The following is a 25,037-nucleotide window of genomic DNA, read 5'->3' as shown; positions in this document are numbered from 1 at the left end:
CAAAGTGAAAATTATGAGACAATAATACATTAAAAACAGGGCAAATATATATATTTATATTTAGATGTATATATTAAAAAAATAAAAATATATTAAAACAATTTGATATCTATGTATAAATGTATTTATTTATGATTATTATAGTTATATATTTAAAATTGTGTTATAGAATGCATATATGTATGTATATTTTAATCTTTAGTCACTTTATTTTTTATTTTTGTTTTTTATTTTTATTTCCTTTCTATTTTTCACGTAATGTTCTTGTACCTTCTTAAATCTTTTTTCGGGTCATTTCTCGTATAATGCTCATTGAAAGAAATCAAGTCAATTTGCTCAGGTTGCAAAGGGTTAAATGACTAGTGTCGTCGAAAATCATGCCTCTGCACATCTGCACAGTTTACAAAGCAATCCCATATGACCGTTTAGTAACTCTGACTGCTATTTAATGAACCCTAAAACGGAGACAATCCCTTTATACCCCCAGTGACCTGGCGAGAGAGCCTGAATCCAGCTTTGTGTATGTGAAAATGTGTGTGAAATTCACTGGAAAATACAACTTTCTTCTAAAGTAACTTAATATTTCATGGTTAAATGTGACCATTAAACTAAATCCTTCTCTGCAGTGATTGCGCACTGTCATATCTCAATGGAAAGAGTGCCTCTCCTTGTCTCATCCTCGTGCATGCACCATGCACATTGATTCCGCTGATCCTCTTTCCGGTACCTTTGGCTCTGCGTTGATATCTGCGTAGTTTGGTGTTCATAATCGTTTGTCTCTGTCTCCATGCACACAGATCCCTCCCTTCTCCTCACATTCAAAGTCCCTCCCCTCCCTCCCTCCTCCGTGTGCTGACACAGTCACACTTTACACACGCGCGCGCGCACACAAACACTTCTCCCCCGCACACTCCCCCCTCCGTCTTGCTTGCTGTCTCATTCACTTCAGTACGCCATCCACGCACTAACTCCAACTTGGAGCAGGGGGGGCGGGGTTGGATATATACCTCCACGAGCAGGCCACAAGCTACACTGAGACTGGACCCGCTTGCAGTGCAAAGACCACAAGCAAGAAGACTCCGAAGCCGGGAGTAGAAGTACCAACATTTATCCTGGAGCTTAGAGAGAAAAGACAAGACCGCGTTTTTTGCTTCCACCGGACTGTCTGCTGGAGCTCCGCTTCAACCAATTGATCACTCCGCTATACGCCAGTTCCTCTGGATATAGCAGCTAAACAAAGTTGGTAGTAAACTCTTTGGAGTTTGGTTAGAGTCACTATTTTTTCTTTGCTTGTGAGAGTGGACTGCACTGAAGCTTGGGATCGAGCCGTGCCGGGGTTCGGGCTTGGACCATCCGTTCAGCGGCTTCAAGCTCGGCGAAAGTTTTCTGTCCAGATCTGAAGTTTTTGAGAAGACGCTCAGCAGCTGCTACCCGAGCCAGGCGTCGACACACCTGGGCGAGCGGATAGAGAGCCACTGAGAAGACCTCCAAGAGACGCTGTCAAAGTAAGACAAGCTTTTATTTATTTCCTTTTACTTTTAAATGTCTGTTTTCTGTGAATACGAGTTTGTATGTTTTTAAGTGTTGTTGGGCTGAACATTGGAAGTTACAGAGAATATGTGAGTGTTTTCCTGCAGTTTCTCAGTTTGTTTCAGCACTTCTGTCTGCTTTGACTCGTGTGTCGCTGTCCGTGGTGCTGAAGCTCTCTCTAACATCTCTCAGGCGGCTTCTGCAAAGTGCAGTGCTTTTTGCAAATATCTGATCGCCAAAATGTCCGTTTCCCTCCAGATTTGTGATTTTCTGGAAAATTCAATCATCATCATCCGCCATCACTGTAGTACTTTAGTACTGTAGTGATGCGCTGGGTGACGACGCAACGTGAACGATCAGCAGAAAGTTAGACTGTAGCAACAGGTTACTGGCTACAACTTTCTGATTTTCTTGTATCTCCTAGATTGCATTACAGATTGGGATGTGGTTGTGGGAGATGCTAGAACAGTAAGACCTGCATGATGAAGATTTATAAAGTTTCATAGCAGCCACCTGCTGCCAAATGAGGATGCTTTTGCAATGATGTCTTAAACACAGATATGAATTTCTCCCTGTAGGTGTTTAAGTCAAACACTGCTTTTTGACAAACTTGCACAGCAATCAGCAGACTGGAGTTTGTTTGCTCTGCTTGTTTCACTCTTCTTCAAGAGAGGAAAGACTCCTGCATTATAGGATTCACCATAAATGCCTGACAAGTGATATTTCGTCATGACATCCTTGCATGAATCTGAACAAACACACAGACTTTAAACCCCATCATGCAGGGAGTTGCTGTCAGCAATCTGCCGTGATTTATTTAGTTTTGCTACTTGCTGTTTTTGCTGTCACATGGATTTGCAACAAAAGCTTCCAAGTGGTCCAGTTTCCTGCTCACGTGTGCAATTATCTGCACCGGGCACAACAGAAGAGAAGGCATGAGCAATTTGTAGGATAAAGGATGACCTGTAATGGCCATAAAATTGTGTTTCCTTGAGTTCAGCAAAAGACAGCATTTTGCAAACGAAAGAGTGAGGTCAGGGAATTGTGGTTGCTTTTCTGTCTTTGTTGCACTCACAAACATATACACACGAGGCAAAAATGTATCAGTCAACAGAGAGAAAGTCTGATAGAAAAGCTTATAATCTACAAGTCTAGCTGGAAAATCATAAGTCTGTATGCATCAGATGAACAGCAATCAGTTTGTCTTGATTCATTTTCATTTCAGGTTGTCTTACATATCTTTTCCCAGCTTTCTGGTTCAGGTAGTCATGCAAATTACTTAACAATCTGCAGCCTGTCACATCTGATCTCACGCCTGCACATTTTTTATTTACAGTGTAGTCTTGTTTGTCTTAGTTATACACCCACTATGACTTGTGTATCTGGAATGAGACAGGCTGCTACAAACTGTGCACGGCAGCATAAATCGAGAGCATGATGGCAAATTTGCACTTCCCTTCTTTTCACACTGATCTGCAAAAAATACAGCCTGTCTTCATACAAACAAATGCCCCACTTTTCAGGCTGCCTGCTTTGCAAAAATGTTGTTGACGACAGCAAATGGACAAGCAGGAGAAAAGGACAGAAGATGGGGAGGGAGGGCGGGGAGGTGGAAAAAGTGAGAGATTGTGTAGAAAACGAGCCACACAGAAACACAGAGTGCTCTTACGACAGCTGGACCTCTTTCTTTTCACTGCGTGTCTCATCAGATGTCCATTCATGGAGCTTCCGGTTGTCGGGAGGCGGGAGAGAAACACCCACCTACACAAAGCCGAGGTCTTTGCTGTGTTGCTCACAGAGCGGAGAGAGGGAGGGTTGGAGTGAGGCGGAGATGTGAGGAATGTAATTATGAGTTCTCTGCCTGAAAAGTGCAGGTGCTTGTCAAAGTGAACATCGTTGTAGGCATCAATTGTGCCACCGTGTCTCTGTAGTGCCCCTTCTTTATGATTAGCCCCACTGGCACTTACAACAAGCACAGGTATTTATTGTTAAGCCTTGAATAACACCTTACTTTATACAGACAATGTGATGTCTCTGGTCTGCTGACACTGACAGTAGTCAGTTGCAAAGGAAAGAATAAGATGGAAGGCATGAAAAGGCAGCACACGTGTGAAAGATGTTGCTGAGCAACAGTTTTTCCCCTCATCACTGCTCCAAGGCACATTAGCTGGTCCTATCAGGTACAGAGACCTTGATATTGACTCTGCACTCTTTCTCTGTGAAGGGTCAGTTATTCAGTGACAAAGCCAGAGTTGGTACAAGATTAAGTTAAGTCTGCATAAAGCATGTCAAAAAAAATACAAAGACTTTGGGTGCTTCATTTGAATGCATTTAGCCCCTCTGCAGAGAAGCATAAAAATGCATCTTTTGAGAATTGATGCATCTTTATTATGATGCATGCATTTGCATCAATACGCAAGAGTGACTGTCATTTTATTCACTCTAGATGCACATTACATTTCACTCTGTGCTCTGGTATGCAATGCAGGAGATATTCCCAAAAGCAATTTCAGGTGTAACAGCAGGGCATGTAATCACACTTCGCCATGGACGCACTCTAACCATTTCTCTTGTTTACTGCTCAATAGGAAGAGTGCATTGCACAAATAATGGAACTAATAAGCGTCTGTGGTTGCCAGTAGCAATGCTTCTACAGACGTCAGACTGACGCACATGATTCACGGCTCAGTTCTGTGTGTGGGAGGAAAGAGCAAGAGCTTGGAGATACCAGCTTGCTGTGAAGGACTGTAATTGCAGTGCCAGAGCAATTATGTCCCAAAGAACTGGGCATTTTAGATCATTCAATCTGCCCCGAAACACTATGATCCTGATCTGAGGCAAATCCGTGATGCATAAATATCAAATCGACAATGGGTCCAACTAAAATGCACATCATGAATATTGTGGAGAGAAAGCTCTTATCCTGCATACTGATGTGTTTTTGTTTTGATAATTCAGATGTTGGAGCATTCTGACAGATTTTTTTCCTCTCTTTCATTCCCTGTTTCTGTGCAGATCCCTCTTTGATACAGACATGACAGTGTGTCTGATGCACTAAAGCCTACAACAGCTCTCCAGAGGGGGTTCATAGAAACATCAAAAGATCTGAGACAAGTGCAGTAACTTGCAACAAAGAAGAAACGACCTGGTCCAACCAGCAATTACAGAAACAAGAACAAAACCATCCTTGATCCAAGCCGACCAAATGGCGTGGTCAGCTCTTACCGGCCCTTGTGTGGCCCTCGTGCTACTCTTCTTCGGTTTGACCTCCTGCACTCCCTCCGGACCGGCCTCCCCTACTTGCGCTACCCTGGAACAAAGTCGCTTCTTCGGTGTTTTCTCCTCTACGACCACCCTGCCCTCCACACCCTGTTCCTGGACCCTGCAGAACCCTGACCCTCGCCGCTACACCGTCTACATGAAAATCACCAAGCCGACCGACACCTGCGTACCCCGCCAGATCAGAACCTTCCAGTTCGACTCCTTCATCGAGACCTCCCGTACCTACCTGGGCATGGAGAGCTTCGACGAGGTCGTCAGGCTGTGTGACGCATCCACCACTGTCACCTACCTTGAGTCCAGCAAGCAGTTCCTGCAGATCCGCAAGGTGGCAGCGAGGAATGGCGTGGAGATGTTGGAGGGGCAGAATGAAGTCAGTGAGTTCAAGGCTGAGTTTCTGGTCGTGGGGAAAAGGAACCCGAGCATGCCCGCCTGCCAGATGTTGTGCCAGTGGCTGGAGAAGTGTCTGTCCAGTAGCACCCATGATTATCCCTGCGGCATCATGAACACACCCTGCCAGTGCTGGGAGGCCCCTAAGAGGAAGCCAGGAAGCTGCTACAGGGGCGGAGTCTACGTTGAGAAATGCCTTCCTGTTCCCAAAGACAACGGACGCGATGCTGAGATTATCAGTAAGTTTGTAACAAGTTTGCTTTGATTAATCTCAGGGGTAAACTTTTTTAAAAGTGAAAGAAAAAGAAAAATCTCAGTAGGTTTATCTAACTGTCTCGCCTCAAAAGAAACAAACATAAACAGTGTGTTCCTTGGCGTTTGCTAAGTTGTTTTATAATGACATCCACTAGGCTACACGGGGAGGTCATGTCTCAAGGACCACACAGCTCTGCAGGCGGTCTCCAGCTCTGCTGTCTCTCAGAAGCTGCTGAAAGTAATGATCCATGTCTGTAGAGCAGGGGCACAGGCGGAGGATGTGCACTCCGCCGCCACAAAGTAATGAGAAGTAAATGAAAGGTGTTAGAGTATTTGTGCATCTTCGGGCCACATTGGCGAGACTGCCTGAACCGCACACATTGCCGGGTCTGCATTATGTCTAAGGCAGGCTTGTTAACGCTTGGCAAGGAACGTGGGGATTTGGGGAGGGATAGAGGGCATGTTTGTGTGTTAGGCGGGAGGAGGAAGGAGGGGTAGAAAAGAGCACAAAGACCTCCCAGTCTGCTGGCAGCGGAAATCGAAGTGCAGCACTTGTGGTTGTCATAGCAACGCACCTGTTGGCCCTAAACCCACCACTCTGCCGTGGTTCACACCAAGTGGTTAAAAGCAAACAATCAAATGCAATATCTGTCAGCTTAAGTCCTCGGTGCTGCTTACAAATATGCTTATTCTCTGCACAAATTATACTCAATTCCTGTCTTTATGCAAGTTTATAAAGGAAATGTTTGCTCCATTATGCTTTTTTGCACTTTTTTATACAGAAAAAGTCAAAAGAATAACTCAAGCTTGCTTTAATTTCTTGCAACAATATCCAAACTCTCTACTTCTTCTCTCCTCCTGCAGAGGGCTGGGCTGGCTGGGGCCGCTGGTCTGTGTGCAGCCAGGAGTGTGGCGGTGGAGTCCAGGTGCGCAGCCGAGCCTGCCAGCCCGAGGATGTTGTGTGCGAGGGAACAGTTGAAGAAGGACGGGCCTGCAACCCTCAGCCCTGCATTGGTAAGCCCCACCTGCCATTCAGTCATTTATCTGGGAGCACTTGACTGCAGGTGGCTCTGATTCAATGCAGTAATCACACAATTTTCAAATTCTCACAGGCAAAGAGCGCAACAGGAGCCAGGGTCTGAGAGCCATCGTTGGTTTGAAGAGAGACAATGCTGATGATGCTAACCATGGAATTGTTGCAACCCAAACAGGTGAGATAGGAAGGGTGTTTTGCACACTTTAATCTAGTTAAAATGCTTTAAAATGTTGAGATTCTTGGTCAAGTCAAGTCAAACTTTATCTGTAGAGCACATTTAAAACAACCACAGTTGAACAAAGTGCTTAACAGTCAGAATACAAAAATAAATACAGGTGCAAACAACAGTAGGAACATGGGAGAGAATGAACATTACATAGCAATTTTCAGCACAACTAATGATGAGGCACAACTAAAGATTGAATAAATTTAAGTTAGCATGCATGAGTCAATCATATGCCAATGAAAAGATGTGCGTCTTCAGCAGCGTGCTGGTGTGCTGACCCTCTAATTTATGTTTTTTTTCTGCAGTAGATGCTAAGACAGATGAGTGGTCCACCTGGAGCGCATGCTCAGTCACCTGTGGAGAGGGCGGGCAGAGCCGCACCCGAGTCTGCGCCACTTCCTCCTTCACAACCCAGTGCACCGGCCCCTTGCGTGAGAACCGGCCCTGCAACAACACCGCCGTCTGCCCTGGTTAGTGCCTGGTTCTCTAATGTGAGTGTGACAAGAGGAGAAAAGAGAGTGTCATCTTGAAAATGTGGACACATTTTCAAGATGACACTCTCTTAGTCTTTTTGAAGTAGAGGTAAAAGCCATTATGCCTAAATGGTTTCTCTTTATATAACACCAATCACAAAGGTAAAGAGAAGGCGTTAGAGAGGCGTTTTTGAGCTTTCACGCTCTGAGATTTGGATTGTTGCAAAGAGGCTGTAACTCAGTTTCAAGTAAATCTCCCTAATAGTTTGTGCATTTAGTGTTTTAGGGATTTTGTGAAGAACTGCTTCACCTAGTGGACAGCTTGCAAAATTTTCCTGCAGCCTGTGAAACCTTCATAATACCAGCTGTGAAAAAAACAACAACAAGTCTTCATGAAAATATCTCTCTGTGTTCCCCATGTGTAGTGGACGGTGCTTGGGATGAGTGGACCCCCTGGAGCCTGTGCTCCTCCACATGTGGCCGTGGTTATCGTGACCGTACCCGTACATGCAAGGCACCCCAGAATGGAGGAGAGCCTTGCCGCGGCCCCTCAAGACAAACCAAGTTCTGCAACATCGCTGTCTGTCCAGGTAAATCAGGGAAGATTTTTCATATGTATAACAATAAACAATATTTGACCCTTCTACTAACTGATTCATACACGAGCGCTAATTAAACCACTCATTAGTATCACCAACATCACAAACAGCAACTGCAGTGGCAGGTTGACATGACACCTGACTCATCAACAGAATAAAAGCCTCTGTGGGTATTACTCATTGGCTTTATAATACCTGCAGGTGACTCATGCTGTGCTCTTGGTCACTCACACATTAGACGTTTTCCTACTCTGCCACCTACTTGTGTTTCTGAAAGGATTTCACTCTTTTTGAAAGCACAGCTTTTTAAAGTTGGTTTATTCAACTTTTTCCATACCAGGATTGGTGGTTATTATTATCACATGTATGCTTCTTATTCTATCTACCCAGCAGTATATTTCCTTGTTGTTGCATGTTAGCAGCAGCAGATGTCTCAATGTGCCACAGCTGAATTACTGTCTGAAAGGGAGGAAGGGCTGTTAGGCAAAGTCATTACTGAGAAATGATTACACTTCTCATTTGGAAGTGAAAAGCTTAGAAAATTGAGTCATCCTAATAGGCCTTTTACCATGTTAGTTTTTTTTTAAATATTTTGACCAATCTTACTTTTTTTGGACTATGAACTTTATTTAATCTGTAAGGGAGACTTTACTAGCAAAAGTGATTTACTTTTTTTTTTATCTTTAAAGGTTTTTTAATCCCTAAATTATATCTTGAAGACTAAAAGTGTTTTCCTTAGGTCAACCATGATTCCCCCTAATTGTTTTTTCTATATTAAAATGCCCAATATAGAGTTTTAAGACAAAAATATGGGTCTGTTGGACCTTTTTACACCAGAAAAACACTTTTCAGCTGACTCAGGTGCTCTTAATAATGCTCATAATGACATCAGCTTGATTTTATTTTCTGGACAGTGTATATTAGAGGTTAAAAGGCACACACAGTCATCCTTGAAGGAGAGATAATGCAGCCCCAACTTTCTGTTTCACTTAAACTCAGACTTAAGTAGGCCATGTGAAATGTTAATAGCATCAGTGAGTGTGCTGTGATGCCCATAGCCTGAGGGTGCATCTGGTCCCTGCACTCTGCTGTAACTGCCTTGCCTCTGCCTCCCTCTAGTGGACGGTACCTGGAATGAGTGGTCTACCTGGAGCCCATGCACTGCTACCTGCTCTAATGGCACCATGCAGAGAGTCCGGGAGTGCAACGGGCCATCATATGGGGGTTCTGAGTGCCATGGTAGCTGGAAAGAGACGATCAACTGCTTCCTGAAAGAATGCCCCGGTAAAAAACAGATACCAAAGTCACAGATTAAGAGTCACAAAATAAAAGATGAATTAGAATGCCAAAATTCATGTTGTGAAACATTCCCTGTCTTTAGTTGATGGTCGCTGGCATGCGTGGAGCTCTTGGGGAAGTTGCAGCAAGACCTGTGGTGGAGGCATCCAGCAGAGACAGAGAGTGTGTGAAGGGCCTTTCTTTGGTGGAGAGCCTTGCCCCGGTGAAAAGGGAGAGCAGAAGCGTTGCAATGAGAAGAGATGCCCTGGTAAGTGGCTCCAAAACAATGCATAAAGGTAGCTGCAGTAGAATACAATTTAATAAGGAAGAGAACTTATCCTTCTACTTATTCAAACTTTGTAGAGCCCCATGAGATCTGCCCTGAGGAGAGCACTGGAGATGTTGTGTGGAAGAAAACCCCCGCTGGAGACATGGCTGCCATCGCCTGCCCTGCTGATGCTGCCGGTACAGAGGCTTTTCCTTTTGCATGTTACACTGTTTATCATCCTCCCCGACATGCAAACTACAAGTATATGCTTCCTCTCATTAACAGGTCTGATTCTGCGCCGCTGCACTCTGGACGCTGTAGGTCTTGCCTCCTGGGAAAACCCGACTCACATCAAATGTGTTTCCAAGAACTATGAGAACATTCAGATGCTGGTAAGCCCCCTAATTAAAATGTTAAATGCCTCATCTGTTATGTCCTCGTACAGCTAATTTCCCAGAAGTGAAGTCAAACTAGCGAATGTCAAAGATTCAGATTAACCCCTAGACTCCTCTTCTGCAGTCAAGGGACTACAACTCTAAGGCGCAGATGGGGCAGAGCGTGGATGGGGTCGCTGAGGTGATTTCCCGCCTCAGATTCTCCTCCGATGAGGGGGCCAAGTATAGCGGCGACCTTGTGGCCATCATGGAAATTCTGAAGAACACAACTGAGCTGTACAAGGGAACCCGGCTGAGATTGAGCAACGCTGACGTCGAGGTAAACTGAGATTAAAGAGCAATAAAACATGTGCTTCTCTGACCAAAAATAGTTTCTAATTAAGCTGGATTTTTTGTCACATCTCTGCCTCCTGTTTAATGATCTGCAGAACTATGTCCAGACAATCAGCAACTTACTGAAGGAGGAACATCGTGAAAAATGGGAAGAGGCCCAGCTGGTACGTGATAAGAGTGTGTGTGTGAGCAGGGGCGAAAATAAATCTGCTGTGCAAACGTGCTTGCGACAAGATGAGCATGTGCAGGACAAACTCAGGAACTGAGTGTGTTTTAGTTAGTTGGAAAAATTTGAAAATGAGAGGCTGCAGGGTATCAATGACTGGGTGCACTTGCACTGATTAATACTCCCAAATGGTCTTTCAGTCACCCAAACATTGGATGAGGATTAAATTGTGACACCAAGAGCTAAAATGATAAGCAAACAAATTAAATAACATGTCTAGAGGGCAACTTAAAATCTGGTTTTACCTCATTTTTATAGATTATTCAAAAGTTACACTTAAAACAGACTTCATAGAGCTTTGACTAGTTTGACCACCTGTTGATTCACTTTTTTCATGACAAATCTGGCTAAAGTGAGGGAAGACACAGCCCCCAATATCGATAAGCAAGTGCAGAAAAGTTAGACAAAGAAAATACTCCTATTGCAGAGTAAACACATATTTGTGCACAAATGGGAAACTGGATTGTGGAGGCTGTTATGACAGGAGAGAGCAAACACTTCAAGGTGACAGAGGAGAGAGAGAGAGATTGAATCAGGGAGAATCACTGCCGCCCACTTTGCAATCTGTGTCTCTATGCCATACTGATGGCGGTTGTAAGGGGGACGTAGACAGCACACCGCATACAAGCACATCGCATACAAGCACACACCTTGCGCCCACATCGCTGCAATTCTGCGTCAGAGACACGCAAGTCAGGCAGCCCTCCCTTCCACCGAGTGAGCGAGAGGACAAAAAACCTGAGTATGAATCAACAGCCTGCCCATTTATGGCCTTAAGGAAGTTCTGAGGTTGCATAGCAGCAAGCAGTGGTTTTTTTTTTACTCCATTGCTGAGTGCTCTGAGAAAATAAGCTGGACTGACATAAGAACAGAAAATATAGATATGAGCATGTGATCAATAGTCTAAGTGCTTAATTACACTAAATGTTTCAATTGCATATAATTAACAAATTAGTCCTGACTCTTCTTCCTTTTCTCCAGATGGGTCCAAACATCAAGGAGTTCCTCCGACTTGTCGAGGACTTTGTGAACATGATCGGCATGCAGATGAGCGGCTTTCAGGACATTTATGAAGTCACTGAGAATTTAGGTGAGCCCTAATTTCCCCTGCCAGCTGCTCTCTGCTCAGTCAGGATGATTTGTCCTCTCCGCAGCCGGAGAGTGCATCAATCTTCATCTTGTGGATCTCGAGTCCATAAAAGCAGCAGAATGCATCAGTTTTCACTTTGACAAGGGTGTCACCATATCACTTGTGCCATCTCCAAGATGCCGTGCAAGTAAATTTGGGATAAACTTATCAAATACTGTAAAAAATAACTGTAAATTTTACACTCTGAGTCACTGTGACTTGTGTGACTGTCTGGACTCAGTGACATTCGCACAGGATTTAGCAAGGATGACTACTCAGTTTGGACACACATGAAACCAAAATGTCCTTGGCATGAGATGAGTATTAAAATAACACACACACTGTGACCTCTTCTGTAAGTGCTGTTCGCTAACAAATCCTGTCTCCCAATCTGTGTCCTCCTTAGTGTTGAGCATCCACAAGCGCCCAACAACCACAAGCTCCAACTTCACCTTCCCTGTTAAAGGCTGGAGGGGCATGCTGGACTGGGTCAGGACGTCAGAGGAGAAGATCTCTGTGTCCCGTGATGCTCTCTCCATCGAACAAACTGGTAAGATCAAATAGGCATCATTTTTTTATATACTGTATCAACCAGTGTGAATTTCTATGAATTTGAGTCTAAGCATGTGGTTTTGTATTTCCAGACGGCAACGATGCTTTTGTGACTGGCATCGTCCTCTACAGAAACCTCGCCTCTTTGCTGTCCTTCCAGAGGTAATGCAATTTTTCTGCTTTTATATGCATGTAACTGGCCCAACATGCAATATATATTTCTGCCACCAGATGGCGCCTCACTCACAATTTAACTTCTTTAGGCCTTGCAGAAATCTCATGTGAAACCTTGGCTATATTCATTCAGCGTCTCATATGGACACTGACGAGTAATTCTCTCCACAGTAACACCTCCCTCCTGAACTCCAAAGTGGTGACAGTGATCGTCAAGCCCACCCCTGCTCTCCTGTCCTCCCCCGTTGAGATCGAGTTCCCCCACCTCCAAAATGTAAGTCTCTCCCCAATCTGATGGAGCCTTACAAAAAATATCAACCCCCCTCTGGGTGTTTGCTAGCCGTGGCACACAGGGCCTGACATTTTGTTGACATTTGCAGTGACACTGTGACTTTTACTTTACTCGAAACCCAGCAAAGATCACAACCGGTCAGTTGATGATGAGGATATCACACGCAGTAATTAAGTCCCTGCAGCTGATAAGGATCTGTTTTTAGTTTCTTGCGTGTGTTATGATGGGAGGGAGTCGAGAAATGTGGGCAGGTGGCTGTCACCAAGTTGTTGCATTTCACACATTTTGAGTACGGCATCCCAGCCTACTTGTTTCCTTTTTCTGCAGAGACTCCTCACACTGACTTCTCCATCTGCCTCTCTTGTTTTTTTTTTGCAGGGCACCATGAATGAGACATGCCTCTCATGGGACGAGAGCGATGCGTAAGTGTTGACCACAGTTGTTTTTCTTCTTAAACGTGCGTCAAACCATCACTCACATCTATTTCCTGTCCTGGGTGACCTCGTAAGGCACGTGTTCATCTACTCAGTTGTAGCTGAGGTCCTTTCAGTCATGCATCTCTCACTGCATATGCCCATACAACCCCCCTACCTCCAGATCTACACTCATGTCAGTCATTCCCAACAAGGACGACACAGCAATGCCACAACATGTTGACCCATCACTCCCAGCCGGAAGCTCCAGGCCTCCCTCGGCTGTCTGACACACTTACTGCACGACTTATATGACAACCTCAGTGATCCTCAGTGGTTCCAGTTGAGTGACACTTCACTTCGATCTTTAAATGAACCACAACCTGAGGAGGGAAGCAAACACAGGCATACCTTCTAACCTCATTACATACATCAGTGAGTAAACTCATCGCAGTGTCCCTATATGTCACACCGCAGAGTGTCAATCTTAACACAAAGACAGCTCTCCCTCTCTCGCCACGTTCATGTGTCACCGCCAGGGTTAATGGCTAAGGCACGTGGGAGTTTTTTAAAGATGCTTAAATGCATTTGAATGACTTATGAAAGGAGCTGCTGGTGGCCTGGCGTGGATCAATCAGCCCCAGGCCCACTCTGCCCTCCTGAAGAATACACAGGTGGACCATTTGCATTTAGATAGATTTGCACACTTGTGGAGGACAGATAAGAAATGACAATGCACCTGTACCCGGAGACCCCCCACACACTCCTCTTTTACATAAACAACCAGAGTCAAAGCAAAAGCAAAAAAGGAATTAGAGGAGAAAATGTAATAATGCTTTTGGATGGAGTGCAATGTGCCTCAAGTCAAATTAGATTCATTTTTGACAGCGGATGTGATTAACATGAGGATACAGACAGAGGAGAGGAAGCTGATGTCAGAGTTGGGAGTCAATGTTTGCATATGTCAGATCACAGGAAGTACTCCATTAGTGTCTCTGAACTTTAACCAGATGGATGAAACTGATCTGCAGCTTTTTGTGACAAAAGATTGAGGAAAAACACGACACACCCGCACATGCTTTTTTGGCTTACTTTTCATCATGCAACATTTAACCCATCTGCATGATATGACAGCTCCAACATAACACGCATTAAACTGTGCAGCCAAGCCTGCTGAGATGCCATTCCAGTTAACTGGCACGATGAGTTTGCCCCGCGGCCCACGCGCACATGACACTCTGCACCAGGCCGGACCTGCTGGCTATGATGCCTCTCTGTATTTACCAGTCAGTCAGAGCCGGAGGGTGCTGCTCATTGCCTTAACCTCCTCTGTGCTCTGTGGCATCTGCTGCTGATCCTGCTTGCACACACAAATGTTGTAGATTCAGGCAATTGTAGAAGCTGATTTGCCATCAGACAGGAAGTGCATCTCATTTAAAAGATGGCCTTGATGAAGCTGTCATTATTGATTTTGCTTGCAATGTAATTAATTCTTTTTTTTTGTCTGATCAGGGTTGGCTCAGTATGACTGAGGACCATCAAGACAGATATCATATATGTATTGTGTCAAAAGTCGCTTTTATTAAAAAAAGAACAAGCTTACTTTATATAGAAATACATGGTATAGGTTGAAAGTCTGACAAACAACCAATACAATCTGATGTAAAGTTAAAAATCCTTTTATGGACAACACTTTTAAATTCTAACATTCTTCATAAGGGTCTTTTATTCATTAATACTTTAACTTTGCTTTAGATTGCATAAATGTGGTCCCAGGATACGATATTATCATGATACTTTGTCATGAGACAATATTATTGATTTACAATGTTTTGCAGTATACTGAGTATTACTACAACATATACTATGATTTATTACCTTTTTCAAGTGTAAATTATGTCCCCGAAGGAAAAAACTGTGTTTTATCTAATAAGATAAGACTTTTAAGGTTAAGTTTCTAACCTCACTTTTTTAATGTAGAAAGATTTATCTAGTGGACTAAAAGAGCATTTGATTTTATTATTCTAGTACTAAAAGTTTAATTTGTGATTACAGAATTAATTCTTCCTATAATGACCAATCGATACATGGTCATGTGATACAATACAATTTTATCGTGATACAATATTGTCACAATACAGTAATATTGCAATTTTAAATGTTTTGCGATTAGACTGAGTGTTGCTATAACATATATTGCAATATATTGCGGTTTATCACACTTTTTAACTGTGAAAAGGACAAATTTGTCTACATCTGTTTAATCTTATCAGATTAAGTTTTAAGGACGAAGTTCCTCAATTCAATCATTGTTATTGCTGCAAAATGTATGTAGTGGACTGAAAAGGCCATTGATTTTTTTTATTCTAATAGGCTACCAAAGGTATAATATGGCCTAAATTTCCAAAAATTGATCCATGGCGATACAATATTGCCACGCAAAATATCGCAATATGCCATATCAATTTTACCCCCCTTTTCCCATCATGAGATGGAGTGATGGATGATAAATGGAAATCATAAATCACCCACCTCCTTCTTTTTCAAAAGAGAGAACACATTGTCCTTTGTCCCCAAGTGCACTGTGCAAGTGTTGCCAATAATCTTTTCCCATAACAAGAAAGGATACAGATTATGCTAATAATGAGATTTATTAAAGCCTGTCGTGATTAATCACAGCACAGATGGATGTTAATCACTTAAATGTGAAAACCCACCATGAAGGCTTTTCTCACTGGCACCCTTAAGTTAATAACATAACATTTTTCCCATTGGATCTAATATTTAAGTATGTTATATAAAATCAAAACAATGTCTACCTTGGGCCATCTAATATGAAATCCTAAAAATGTTCTGAATTTATTTTTCTTAATCATATATATATATATATATATATATATATATATATATATATATATATATATGAGTAGAAAAAAAGTTAAGAGACATTCACATGAGAGCTTTGTCAGATCTCTGCTCTCCTCCTAACCCGTCCTTTCCCTCTCCTTCCCTGTGCAGTTCCTCTCTGCTCGGGTCTTGGTCTGCTCGGAGCTGCAGAGCGGTCCCCGTTCATTCATTCAGAACCAAATGCGTGTGTGACAGCCTCTCCACCTTCGCCATTTTAGCGCGCGTCAACTTCGACACGGTAAGTCTACTGTCTTTTAACAATATGCTCATTTTTGTTAGACATTTATTGTTTGCAGTGTGTGTGTGTGTGTGCGTGTGTGTGTGAATGCGGTGCAGTGCATGTTGTTTTCGAGCGGTTTGCTGTAGCGCTGCCTGCCAGCACCTCTTTGTCTCCGTGCAGGTGCTGCTGCTGCTGATCGGAGAATTATAGCCTGTTTATATATGAAATAATCGAGCAACATGTTGATATGCGGGGATTGCATTTAGTTGTTTTTTTTATTAATTGCATATTGGTGTGTCGATCTTTTTTCGTTTTTTTTGGGGTTTTTTTGTACGAGATGCACATTTGCTTGCAATCAGCTGCATAATCGACAGAATAAATATGATCATGGGAAATAGCGCTTGCTTGCATGAAAATTCTTAATTTAGTCATTCAAAATGACACAATTGTCGTGTAAACTGGCTATGCATTTAATGTCTATGCATGATTTTTGAATAATGCATGTAAGATTAAGAGTGTTGGGGAAACTGTGCGCACCGGATGCCTTTATTAACGAAATCATGGCTGTATTTCATGCGCAAAGACAATGTGTAATTTTCCCCTGTAGACTGTGTTGCCTCTAGAGCTGCTCGTTCTCCTGTTGCCGTGGCAACGGCTTCTGCAGCGCAAACTCGGCCTGTGTGATTTTTGATAACTGAGATGCTGAGGGGGGGAAGAAAACACATCTCTACTCTGAACAGCCCCCAGCACATAGGAAATTGTCTGCCCATCTCTGCTGTGCATCTGACTGCCTCTGCATGCACAACAACAATCAACACATGTCTATTAGTGTGAGAAAATGCATATTTCAAGTCTGTATTATTTTCCTCCTTTTAGTGGCAAAACAAGCTCATGAATTCAGACTGCAGTGTTTTTCTGCAGCTAAGCTAATTCAGTCTCTGTTTCTTCCCCCCAACCTGTTGTTTACATCCTCGGTTTGATTTGTCTTGCCAGTCTGAACAGCGCCTCCCATATTTGTTATAGGCTGCACACAACCCCCCCTTCTCCTTTCAACCTCCTGCAACAGTAAAAAAGGCAGCTGCGCCAATCATTCCAGTCTGCCAGTATCTCTGAATTCTCGATTACATCCACCCCCCCACCCTCCTCCTCCTCCTCCTCCTCTTCCTCATCCTCCTCCTCCTCCTTCCTCTTCGGCCACAGCAGCGAGCCTGAAAATGCCAGAGAGGCGGACCAATGAGAGACAGACGTCTGGTCATGCATTGATGGTTCCTCCTCTCTCTCCCTCCCGCCTCTCCAGCCCGCCCGCCTCTCCAGCCATCCTTTGATGTGTACCGTGGACATTTTCAATAACGTCTTCCCATGTATGAGAAGAAGAGAGAGAGAGATGTGGAAAAAACAGCCAGATACTGCAGTGTGTTAGCTCTAATTCGATATAGTCCTGTAGCAGCATGTGTGTTGGAGGCATGATGGTCCAGAGGGAGCAGCCCACACAGTCAGTGCAGCACATGCCCTTGTCCACGGGGTTAATCAATTAAACCTCTGCACGTTTACCTGCTTCACATTTGCTCAGAATTAGAGCATGTGATTCGGTCAAGGACAGGCAGAAGACATGCGTTATATTTAGGTCAAACTGGCTGTCTGGATTTCACTCAGAGACCCATGGTGCAAGCATCAACCCAGATACAGAGATTGGGAAGAGAGGGAACAGAACATACTGTATCGCCCTTGTTATTTTCTCCCCTCTCTCCCCAGATTCAGTAAAGGCTGAGGCAAAACGACAGCTCGCCGCTCTGCTATCTGCCATCTGTTTCGGGGCGCTTCTAATGTAGTTGGATAGATTTTGAAACAAATTTGCCACACTAAATTAGTCTTTGGCTGCCGTGGGCTGGACTTCACCAGCTGTGCTTCGATATCAGAAAGACCTATGTGGAGCACGCAAGAAACAATCCTTTAAAGGTTCAGTATAGTGCCGTTTAAATCACTATCAGCAATGGCAAACATTGTAGAAACCATGCCCCACATACGCTCGCACTATAAGGATTTATGGCTGTCGTAAATCAAATGAAGGCCAAAGCGGTGTCTGTTTCATCCCCCTCTATCTGTGCTAATTTGATACCTGCAGCCCTTTTTCTCCCTCCACACATTATCAAAAATATAATCACACCATTTGTGAATGGGCTTCATCCTGTCATGCTCACAGCGGTGATGACAACTTGATCAGAGGTGTTAGATTAACTCAAAACCCTTTAAAGCCACTCGAGTAGGTGTGAGACAGACGAGGATTATGGACACACAATTAGCTGCTAGGGAGGTTTCTAGGTGTGTTTGCCAGGCAGCGAGGGCTTTGTGAAATCTCTAGGAGCTGAGATTTGTGTGTGCAGCCGTGACCCGTCGGTCCGACAGGCAAAAGACAATCCCTCCTCGGTTTGCTCCACCAGAGGTTGGGTGCCAGGGCTATTTGAAACATGGGGCGGTCAGCGCCGCTGGCAGAAGCAGGCGCTAAGCTGCTGTCAGAGATCAGAAGGGCAGGTGGTGGCAGATTAATGCACAGGTGATAATGGTCCACCTGTTCGCTCCTGCAGGGGTGGGCTGCACAAAAAAGCTAGAAAAAAGCAGCTAAAGGAGGGAGAAAAAGAGGAGCTCAGGATGTCTGTCAATGATTAGAAGGTTGTCCACACTAATGACTGAACACAGCGGCCCTCATGAACTCCCCCTGGGACTCGAACAACCCCCCTCTTTGCTTAGCGGAGAGATATATGTGCAGTATCCTCCTCGCCTCATTTGCTGACTCAAAAGCGCACTGGAGGAACGCAGTGACCCTGACCATTTGTTTAGTTTGCCGCTCCATCTTTCTGACATGTTCACCTTGGGGTCACCTTGCCTCAGCCGTGGCCTGATTGTGCCATTCAGCCGTTCGCCTACGGGGAGCTGTCTGCTCTTCCAGATAGCGCAGCACCCAGAGGCTTCGCCAGTGCGTGTGTTGATCTCAGTGAATGAATGCGTGTTTGTAATCAGCTCTAAGAGGCACGTTTGGTCTCGTCTCCCCTCTGTAGATGATGGACAAGGCACTGCTCCCGTCCGTGACTCTCATCGTTGGCTGTGGGGTCTCCTCTCTCACCCTGCTGCTCCTCATCATCATCTACGTCTCCGTGTGGAAGTAAGTAGCCCTAGCAGCAAAGTCCAGCATGTTGGCCTCTAACATTATATACTGTTGTTTCTCTCCCTTCTACCTCCCTAAACTCATTCTCCCCTTCTCAATACTCCAGGTACATCCGCTCCGAGCGCTCCGTTATCCTCATCAACTTCTGCCTCTCCATCATATGCTCCAATGCCCTCATTCTCGTCGGACAAACTCAGGCTCGCAACAAGGTAAGACACTTTTCCACCTCTCTTGTAAACCTCTCTGCTTTGGGGATTTTTGGAAGCATCAGCGCCGCTGACACAGATTTCTCATTTCTGGGCTCCCACAGGTGGTGTGCACTCTCGTTGCTGCTCTCCTGCACTTCTTTTTCCTCTCCTCTTTCTGCTGGGTGCTGACAGAAGCTTGGCAGTCCTACATGGCTGTCACTGGTCGTCTGCGCAACCGCATCATCCGCAAGCGCTTCTTGTGTTTGGGCTGGGGTAAGAGCACCTGTCTCTATGTTCATCTCTCTTTTTTTATGTTGCATCACTTTTCTTGAAAGGCTTTTTATCTTACTCGGCTCTAACTTTGCGTGTTTTCTATCTTGCAGGCCTTCCTGCGCTGGTGGTGGCTGTGTCTGTGGGTTTCACAAAGGCTAAAGGATATGGCACTGTCAACTAGTAAGTCTCAACCTGCTGTTTTTCCTCTTTTCTCTGCTTTTATTCTGAAAAGCTCCTCCTTAGCTTGAGTATTAATATTCATTCTCTTTTCTAGCTGCTGGCTGTCTCTTGAGGGCGGACTCCTCTACTCCTTTGTTGGCCCTGCTGCAGCTGTTGTTTTGGTACACATCCCGACTTTGGCATCCCAATCCATCACAATAGTCTGTTTTTAAATGCATTACCTCTTATTACATTGTCTCATCCTTTTTCTTTTTTCTCTTACAAACAGGTGAATATGGTCATTGGTATTCTGGTCTTCAACAAGCTGGTATCCAAGGACGGCATCACCGACGTGAAGCTGAAGGAGAGAGCCGGGTAGGTCTTATTGATCTTCTCTGTACACAAGAGTATTGCGCTTATCGCCCCTCATCAGTGCCATTACAGGTATATTGATGATGTGCTTTGATATCAGGCGTCACAATCAAACAACAGGAGCGAATAGAGCTGCGAGAAACAGAAGTCTGTTGTGATTCTAATCTGTTGTTTTCTCCCCCTTTGCAGAGCATCACTCTGGAGCTCCTGTGTGGTTCTGCCCCTCTTGGCGCTCACATGGATGTCTGCTGTGCTGGCCATCACCGACCGCCGCTCTGCCCTCTTCCAGATCCTGTTCGCCGTCTTTGACTCTCTGGAGGGTTTCATCATTGTCATGGTTCACTGCATTCTGCGTAGAGAGGTAAGCAAAAACAATAGACAAAGTAACAGGAGTTAAAATCAAAAGGAAAGTTACTTCTCATGGTTTTTCTTGATGAGGTTACGCAAGCTGCGGTTCGGATGCAATTCCCTGAATTTCTTCCCCTCCATCCATTAGGTTCAAGAAGCTGTAAAGTGCAGAGTGGTCGACCGCAAGGACGACGGCAATGGAGACTCTGGCAGTTCCCTCCACAATGGCCACACCCAGCATATGGTAAATTTCTTGGCTTATTGCCTTTTTAATGTCTTGAGTGCTTCTTGCATTTAAGCCCTAAATGAATGTGTGCATACATTAAGCACTGATAGAACTTTTTTTATTCTTTTATCAGCAGTCTGATAACGAAAAGGACGGAGATTCAAGCCGACAAGGTAAGCCTCTTTTACATCAGCTTTCTTTTTCTAGCTCTTAACCATTTTTCCATTTCAATTTCTGTGAGCCTTGCACTTAAAACGTCTGATCATGCATAAAAATAGAAGGTATTATTGAAGCCATTTTTTAAATTCGGATGTGGCATTGCTCTTTATTGTTTTTTAAGTCTCTCCTGTACAATTTTTCTTCAAAGGAATGAAGAGCTCCTCTGAGGAGAAGATGCCTCCTCCTCAGCTGCCTCTCCCCATGGGCTCCAACTTCCACACCCTGCCATCCAACCCCAACAAGAGCCACATGCAGGCCGTCCCCGAATACTCCAGCCACACCCTCACCCTGAAGAGAGAGAAGAGCCGCCTGGCCGGAGGAGTCGACCCATCCTGCGGGAAACCCGTGTATGTCTGCGAGGGGGAACTCTTCAAGCAGCTAGATGCCGATCTCGCTCGCGCTCAGGCAGAAGGAACCTTGTCCGATGGCAGCAGCTACGTCCTCATGCCCAACACCACCTCAACCCTGAGGTCCAAACCCAAGGACGACCCAACGAAGTATAACATCAGCGTGGAGCAGCTACCACAGGCCAGACTCATGCACCTCAGCGGGCCCTTCGCCGAGCCGCAGGCCGCCTTCGGGATGAAGTCGATCCCTCTGGACCAGGTCAGCGTGTCGTACTCCGAGAGGGACTCACCAATTCAGAACATCCACAACATGTCCAGCGAGTCTCACATCACCCACAGCAGCCTGGAGAACACCTTTGAGTCCATGAACTCAATGATGTCCAAGAGTGAGACCATCTCTACACTGTCCATGAGCTCCTTGGAGGTAAGAGGAGATGGAAGAGTTGGACGTCTTGCAGAAAAAACCTTGTGCAGTGTCTGTAATATGTTTCTAAAACTAAACCCATTTCCTTTCTTTTTCTTTGCAGAGGCAGAAATCTCGTTACGCTGAGTTGGACTTTGAGGTAAATATTTGTTTTGGATGCTGCCTTTAAAGACATGTATTAAATGTGTTGTGGCAAGCATTTGTATTTTGAGGGTAACAACTTTTGTTCTTTGTCTTTTCTAGAAAATAATGCACACAAAGAAACGCCACCAGAACATGTTCCAGGACCTGAACAGGAAGCTACATCACGCTGAGAAAGACAGGGAGTCGCCTGCTTCTGACAGCAAGGTAACATATCGTGATATTGAGCTCATCATCCATTTCCATAGGCATTCATTTCCAGGAAACGCAGAACAAAACACGGGGAACACAGCAGAGGCAATCCTAACGTTAAAAGATTCCTTGGTGTGAGAATGACCTTCTAAAACAACCAGTGATCTGTGTGTTAAACAGCGGTTGTGGTCATTTGATTAAGGCTGTATTTTCTTCCTTCCTTCTTACAGTCTGTGAGATGGAGTGTGTCTTCAGGAGGAAGTGACAAAACGAACCACAGTGTGAGTGTTTATGTACAAACTCACAATCTCAAATTCTCACCTATAAACCAGACACACAATCAGATATTACACTTGCCTCGAGGAGGAATCATTTCCCTCCAAATGACATTCATTATTAGAAAAACACCTCCGATGTAATGAAGCCCATTTCATTTTGATTAAATCAGGAATTTTGCTCAGGGCTGGTGGGTGACACCTTGTGTTAAAGTGTCTTTCTCTTTCTCAACAGGACAAACAGCAGGGCACGATGGAGAGGCCGTGGGAGGGAGTCCGCGGAATACAGCAGTCGCCCCCCGCGTGGGTGCGCAAAGACCTGGAGCCCCTCGCTGCCTCGCCTCTGGAGCTGCACTCTGTGGAGTGGGAAAAGGCCGGCACCACCATCCCTCTGGTGGGGCAGGACATCATCGACCTGCAGACGGAGGTCTGAGGGGGAGGAGGGGGGCTAGAGAAGCCACCTGATTTCACCTCGTTCACCTTTTTGGTTTGGGAATGGGATCCTGAATGGATAGAGTAGAGGAAACCAGGAGGAAGTGAGAGAGTAGGTCCCAGAATCAGTGTCTTCAAACCCTCAACCAGAGCAGGAAGAGAAGAAAGAGGAGTGATGGAGGAGAGGATGTGGTGGTGATGGGATGTTTAATGTAGCTTCTCTGTGTGGACTTAAAGCATCTCGTGTCAGAGTGCTCTGTAGGTAGGTGGAGGGTAAGTGGAGCGGACGGTGGTTTCCACGGACCAGGACTGGCTGTGGTTCCATTAACGCTTCACTGGGAGCTTCCTGAACTCCTGGTTCAGAAGATGTGGTCAACATGTCTGTGCTTCTTTTTTCCTTCAACTCAACTTTGGAGAAAAATGAGATAATATATCGCGGTGTGTCCTCCCGGCTTCTCGGGAGGAACAGCCGGAACTCTTGGCTCTTTCAGCCGAGTTAACTTCCAAAATAGAACAAGGCGAGAAAGCATAAGAGACCAGATTCATGCTTGGAGTCCAACACTTTGGTAGATGGGCGCACACATTTTGTTTTTCTGGGATTTTTTTTTCTTCTGTTTTTGTGGTTTTTTTGCTTCACACCTGGAACTGCTTCAAAGCTTCTAAAATGAGACTCTTCCAAGAGACTATAACTCCTCTACAGGCTTAATCACACAAATAAAGCTTCTCACTGCTTTCGTTATTATTATTCTGATGATTATTGTCAGTGCTATGATTTCAGTATTATTGAGTTTAGAACTTACATTCTGATTTGATCATCCCCCTCATTTCTGTCAGGCACAAAATTATTATTTTGTGTTGTGACCTACAACATTTGGCTCCAAAAATTGCATCTTTACTGTGTTGTGAGCCCATATGGACTGCATTGGGACAAACATACTGAGTGGTGATGGAGGTGCTTGTAGTGTCCTGGCTGTGTCCAGCGTTCTGATACCAAAACACCAGCACCAGGATGAACACAGACTCTCGTGCAGGAAGAGCAGTGCACTCTGGGAAAACGCTGGGTGGAAATGTTAAGAGGTCGGTGGGGAGATACCGCCCCTCTCAGCTGGCACAAGATGCAGGCTTTTCCATGTCGTACATGTGGATTCAAGGGGTCAACGAGACCTTTCATCATCGCCCTTTTGTTTCTCAGCCTTGCAGGACTCTTGGACCGAGCAAGAGGCTCCCGGCGCTGATGTGACTTCCAATGCGGCGCCGGGTCCTCGAGACTTCAACACATTTGTGTTTCTAGCCATCAGTGTGAAATAGTGCAATATGATGGGCGCTTGATGCTCAAGCAAGACTGATATTATGATTTAGGCAGAATCTTTTCTTACCAATGTTTCAAAACTTTTATACCATCTTCCTCATATTTACAGAGCATATAGATGCTTTATGGGAATATTGTATGACAAATCTGTATTAGTAATTCAAGGAATTTATTCACTAGAGATTTGTTAGCGCAAGACTCCATATTTGGAGCTCTCTGTGACAGGTAGATAATTGTACTTCTATAAAGCAAACATTACGTAGGATGAATGATAACCTATGAATATCTGTGCTTCAGGATATCTTTGCGATTACTCTCCGCTGTTAAGCAGAGAGTAATTAATCCTCATGTCTTCTGTAACTGTGTTTTTGATAACCTTGTCAGTAACTCAATAGTATGTACCACCAGCCAAATTCCCCGTCCCTTTGAACCCTCGGCCCGATTCATACCTCGAGTTACTTGTACTGAATACCCATTTGTATTTTCTTGTCACAGCTCTGTTTATTATGTTCTGTTTTACCTCCTGTAAATGTACAGTTTTCACAGCACAAAATGAATGTGACTTATTTCTAATAAAAAACTATCTATATTACATGAAGGTTGTGATGCTTAATTATTGTCATGAGGAAATTACAATTTTAAAGGTCTAGTGTGTAGGATTTAGTGGCATCTGGTAGTGAGGTCGCAGAACTGAAACTTAATCGGATACTTTGCCGATTTTCAACCAGCTTTGAACTTAAACAATATGGATAGTATGTGTAGATGAACTGTGGTAAACGTACCTCCATTTAACCAGTGCCTAGACATCCCTCCTCCCACCACAGTGAAACTCCGCCAGACGACTAAAGCGTGTCATCTGTGGGGTTTTACTGGCTTTCAGGGTGTTGCTCGAACTAAAGGCTGTACTTCTTTATGAATTGCACACCACTGCAGACGCCAAGAGTATAGAGCTGAGATCAAGAGAGTTACCCGTCTCTCTCTCTCTCTCAAATTCGTG

At 44.5% G+C, this 25,037-nt stretch overlaps 1 protein-coding gene across 4 annotated transcripts; it reads left to right on the top strand.

Moving 5' to 3' along the window:
* The first annotated feature begins 305 nt into the window (after positions 1–305).
* adgrb1b (adhesion G protein-coupled receptor B1b) lies at positions 306–24,634 on the top strand. 4 transcript variants are annotated; one of them, XM_042506715.2, is made up of 32 exons: positions 306–1,505; positions 4,546–5,438; positions 6,319–6,468; positions 6,567–6,665; positions 7,022–7,186; positions 7,615–7,779; positions 8,908–9,072; positions 9,170–9,334; positions 9,430–9,531; positions 9,620–9,726; positions 9,854–10,048; positions 10,158–10,226; positions 11,270–11,378; positions 11,824–11,967; positions 12,062–12,131; positions 12,315–12,417; positions 12,814–12,857; positions 15,867–15,993; positions 19,029–19,132; positions 19,242–19,344; positions 19,446–19,596; positions 19,707–19,776; positions 19,871–19,937; positions 20,045–20,130; positions 20,317–20,488; positions 20,624–20,719; positions 20,838–20,874; positions 21,069–21,691; positions 21,795–21,830; positions 21,935–22,039; positions 22,255–22,305; positions 22,535–24,634. In XM_042506715.2, exons 2-32 carry the CDS (start codon positions 4,736–4,738, stop codon positions 22,730–22,732), a joined length of 4,581 nt encoding a protein of 1,526 aa, XP_042362649.1. In that variant the 5' UTR covers positions 306–1,505; positions 4,546–4,735; the 3' UTR covers positions 22,733–24,634. The 4 variants fall into 4 exon arrangements, with proteins under 4 accessions (XP_042362649.1, XP_042362651.1, XP_042362650.1 ...); XM_042506716.2 differs by having other exon boundaries at positions 308–1,505; positions 7,025–7,186; positions 20,835–20,874; XM_042506714.2 differs by having other exon boundaries at positions 309–1,505; positions 20,835–20,874.
* Positions 24,635–25,037: the final 403 nt, after the last annotated feature.

This window comes from Plectropomus leopardus, chromosome 17, assembly GCF_026936395.1.
Source record: "Plectropomus leopardus strain MGB_pleo_1.0 chromosome 17, ASM2693639v1, whole genome shotgun sequence".
Classification (NCBI taxonomy): domain Eukaryota; kingdom Metazoa; phylum Chordata; class Actinopteri; order Perciformes; family Serranidae; genus Plectropomus; species Plectropomus leopardus.
This window is presented reverse-complemented; position numbering and strand designations above follow the sequence as displayed.

Coding starts and splice junctions, on each gene's coding strand:
- adgrb1b (XM_042506714.2), top strand. CDS start 4,736: ATGGCGTGGTCAGCTCTTACCGGCCCTTGTGTGGCCCTCGTGCTACTC. Junction 10,049..10,157: donor TGAGCAACGCTGACGTCGAG/GTAAACTGAGAT, acceptor AATGATCTGCAG/AACTATGTCCAGACAATCAG. Junction 22,040..22,254: donor CGCCTGCTTCTGACAGCAAG/GTAACATATCGT, acceptor TCCTTCTTACAG/TCTGTGAGATGGAGTGTGTC.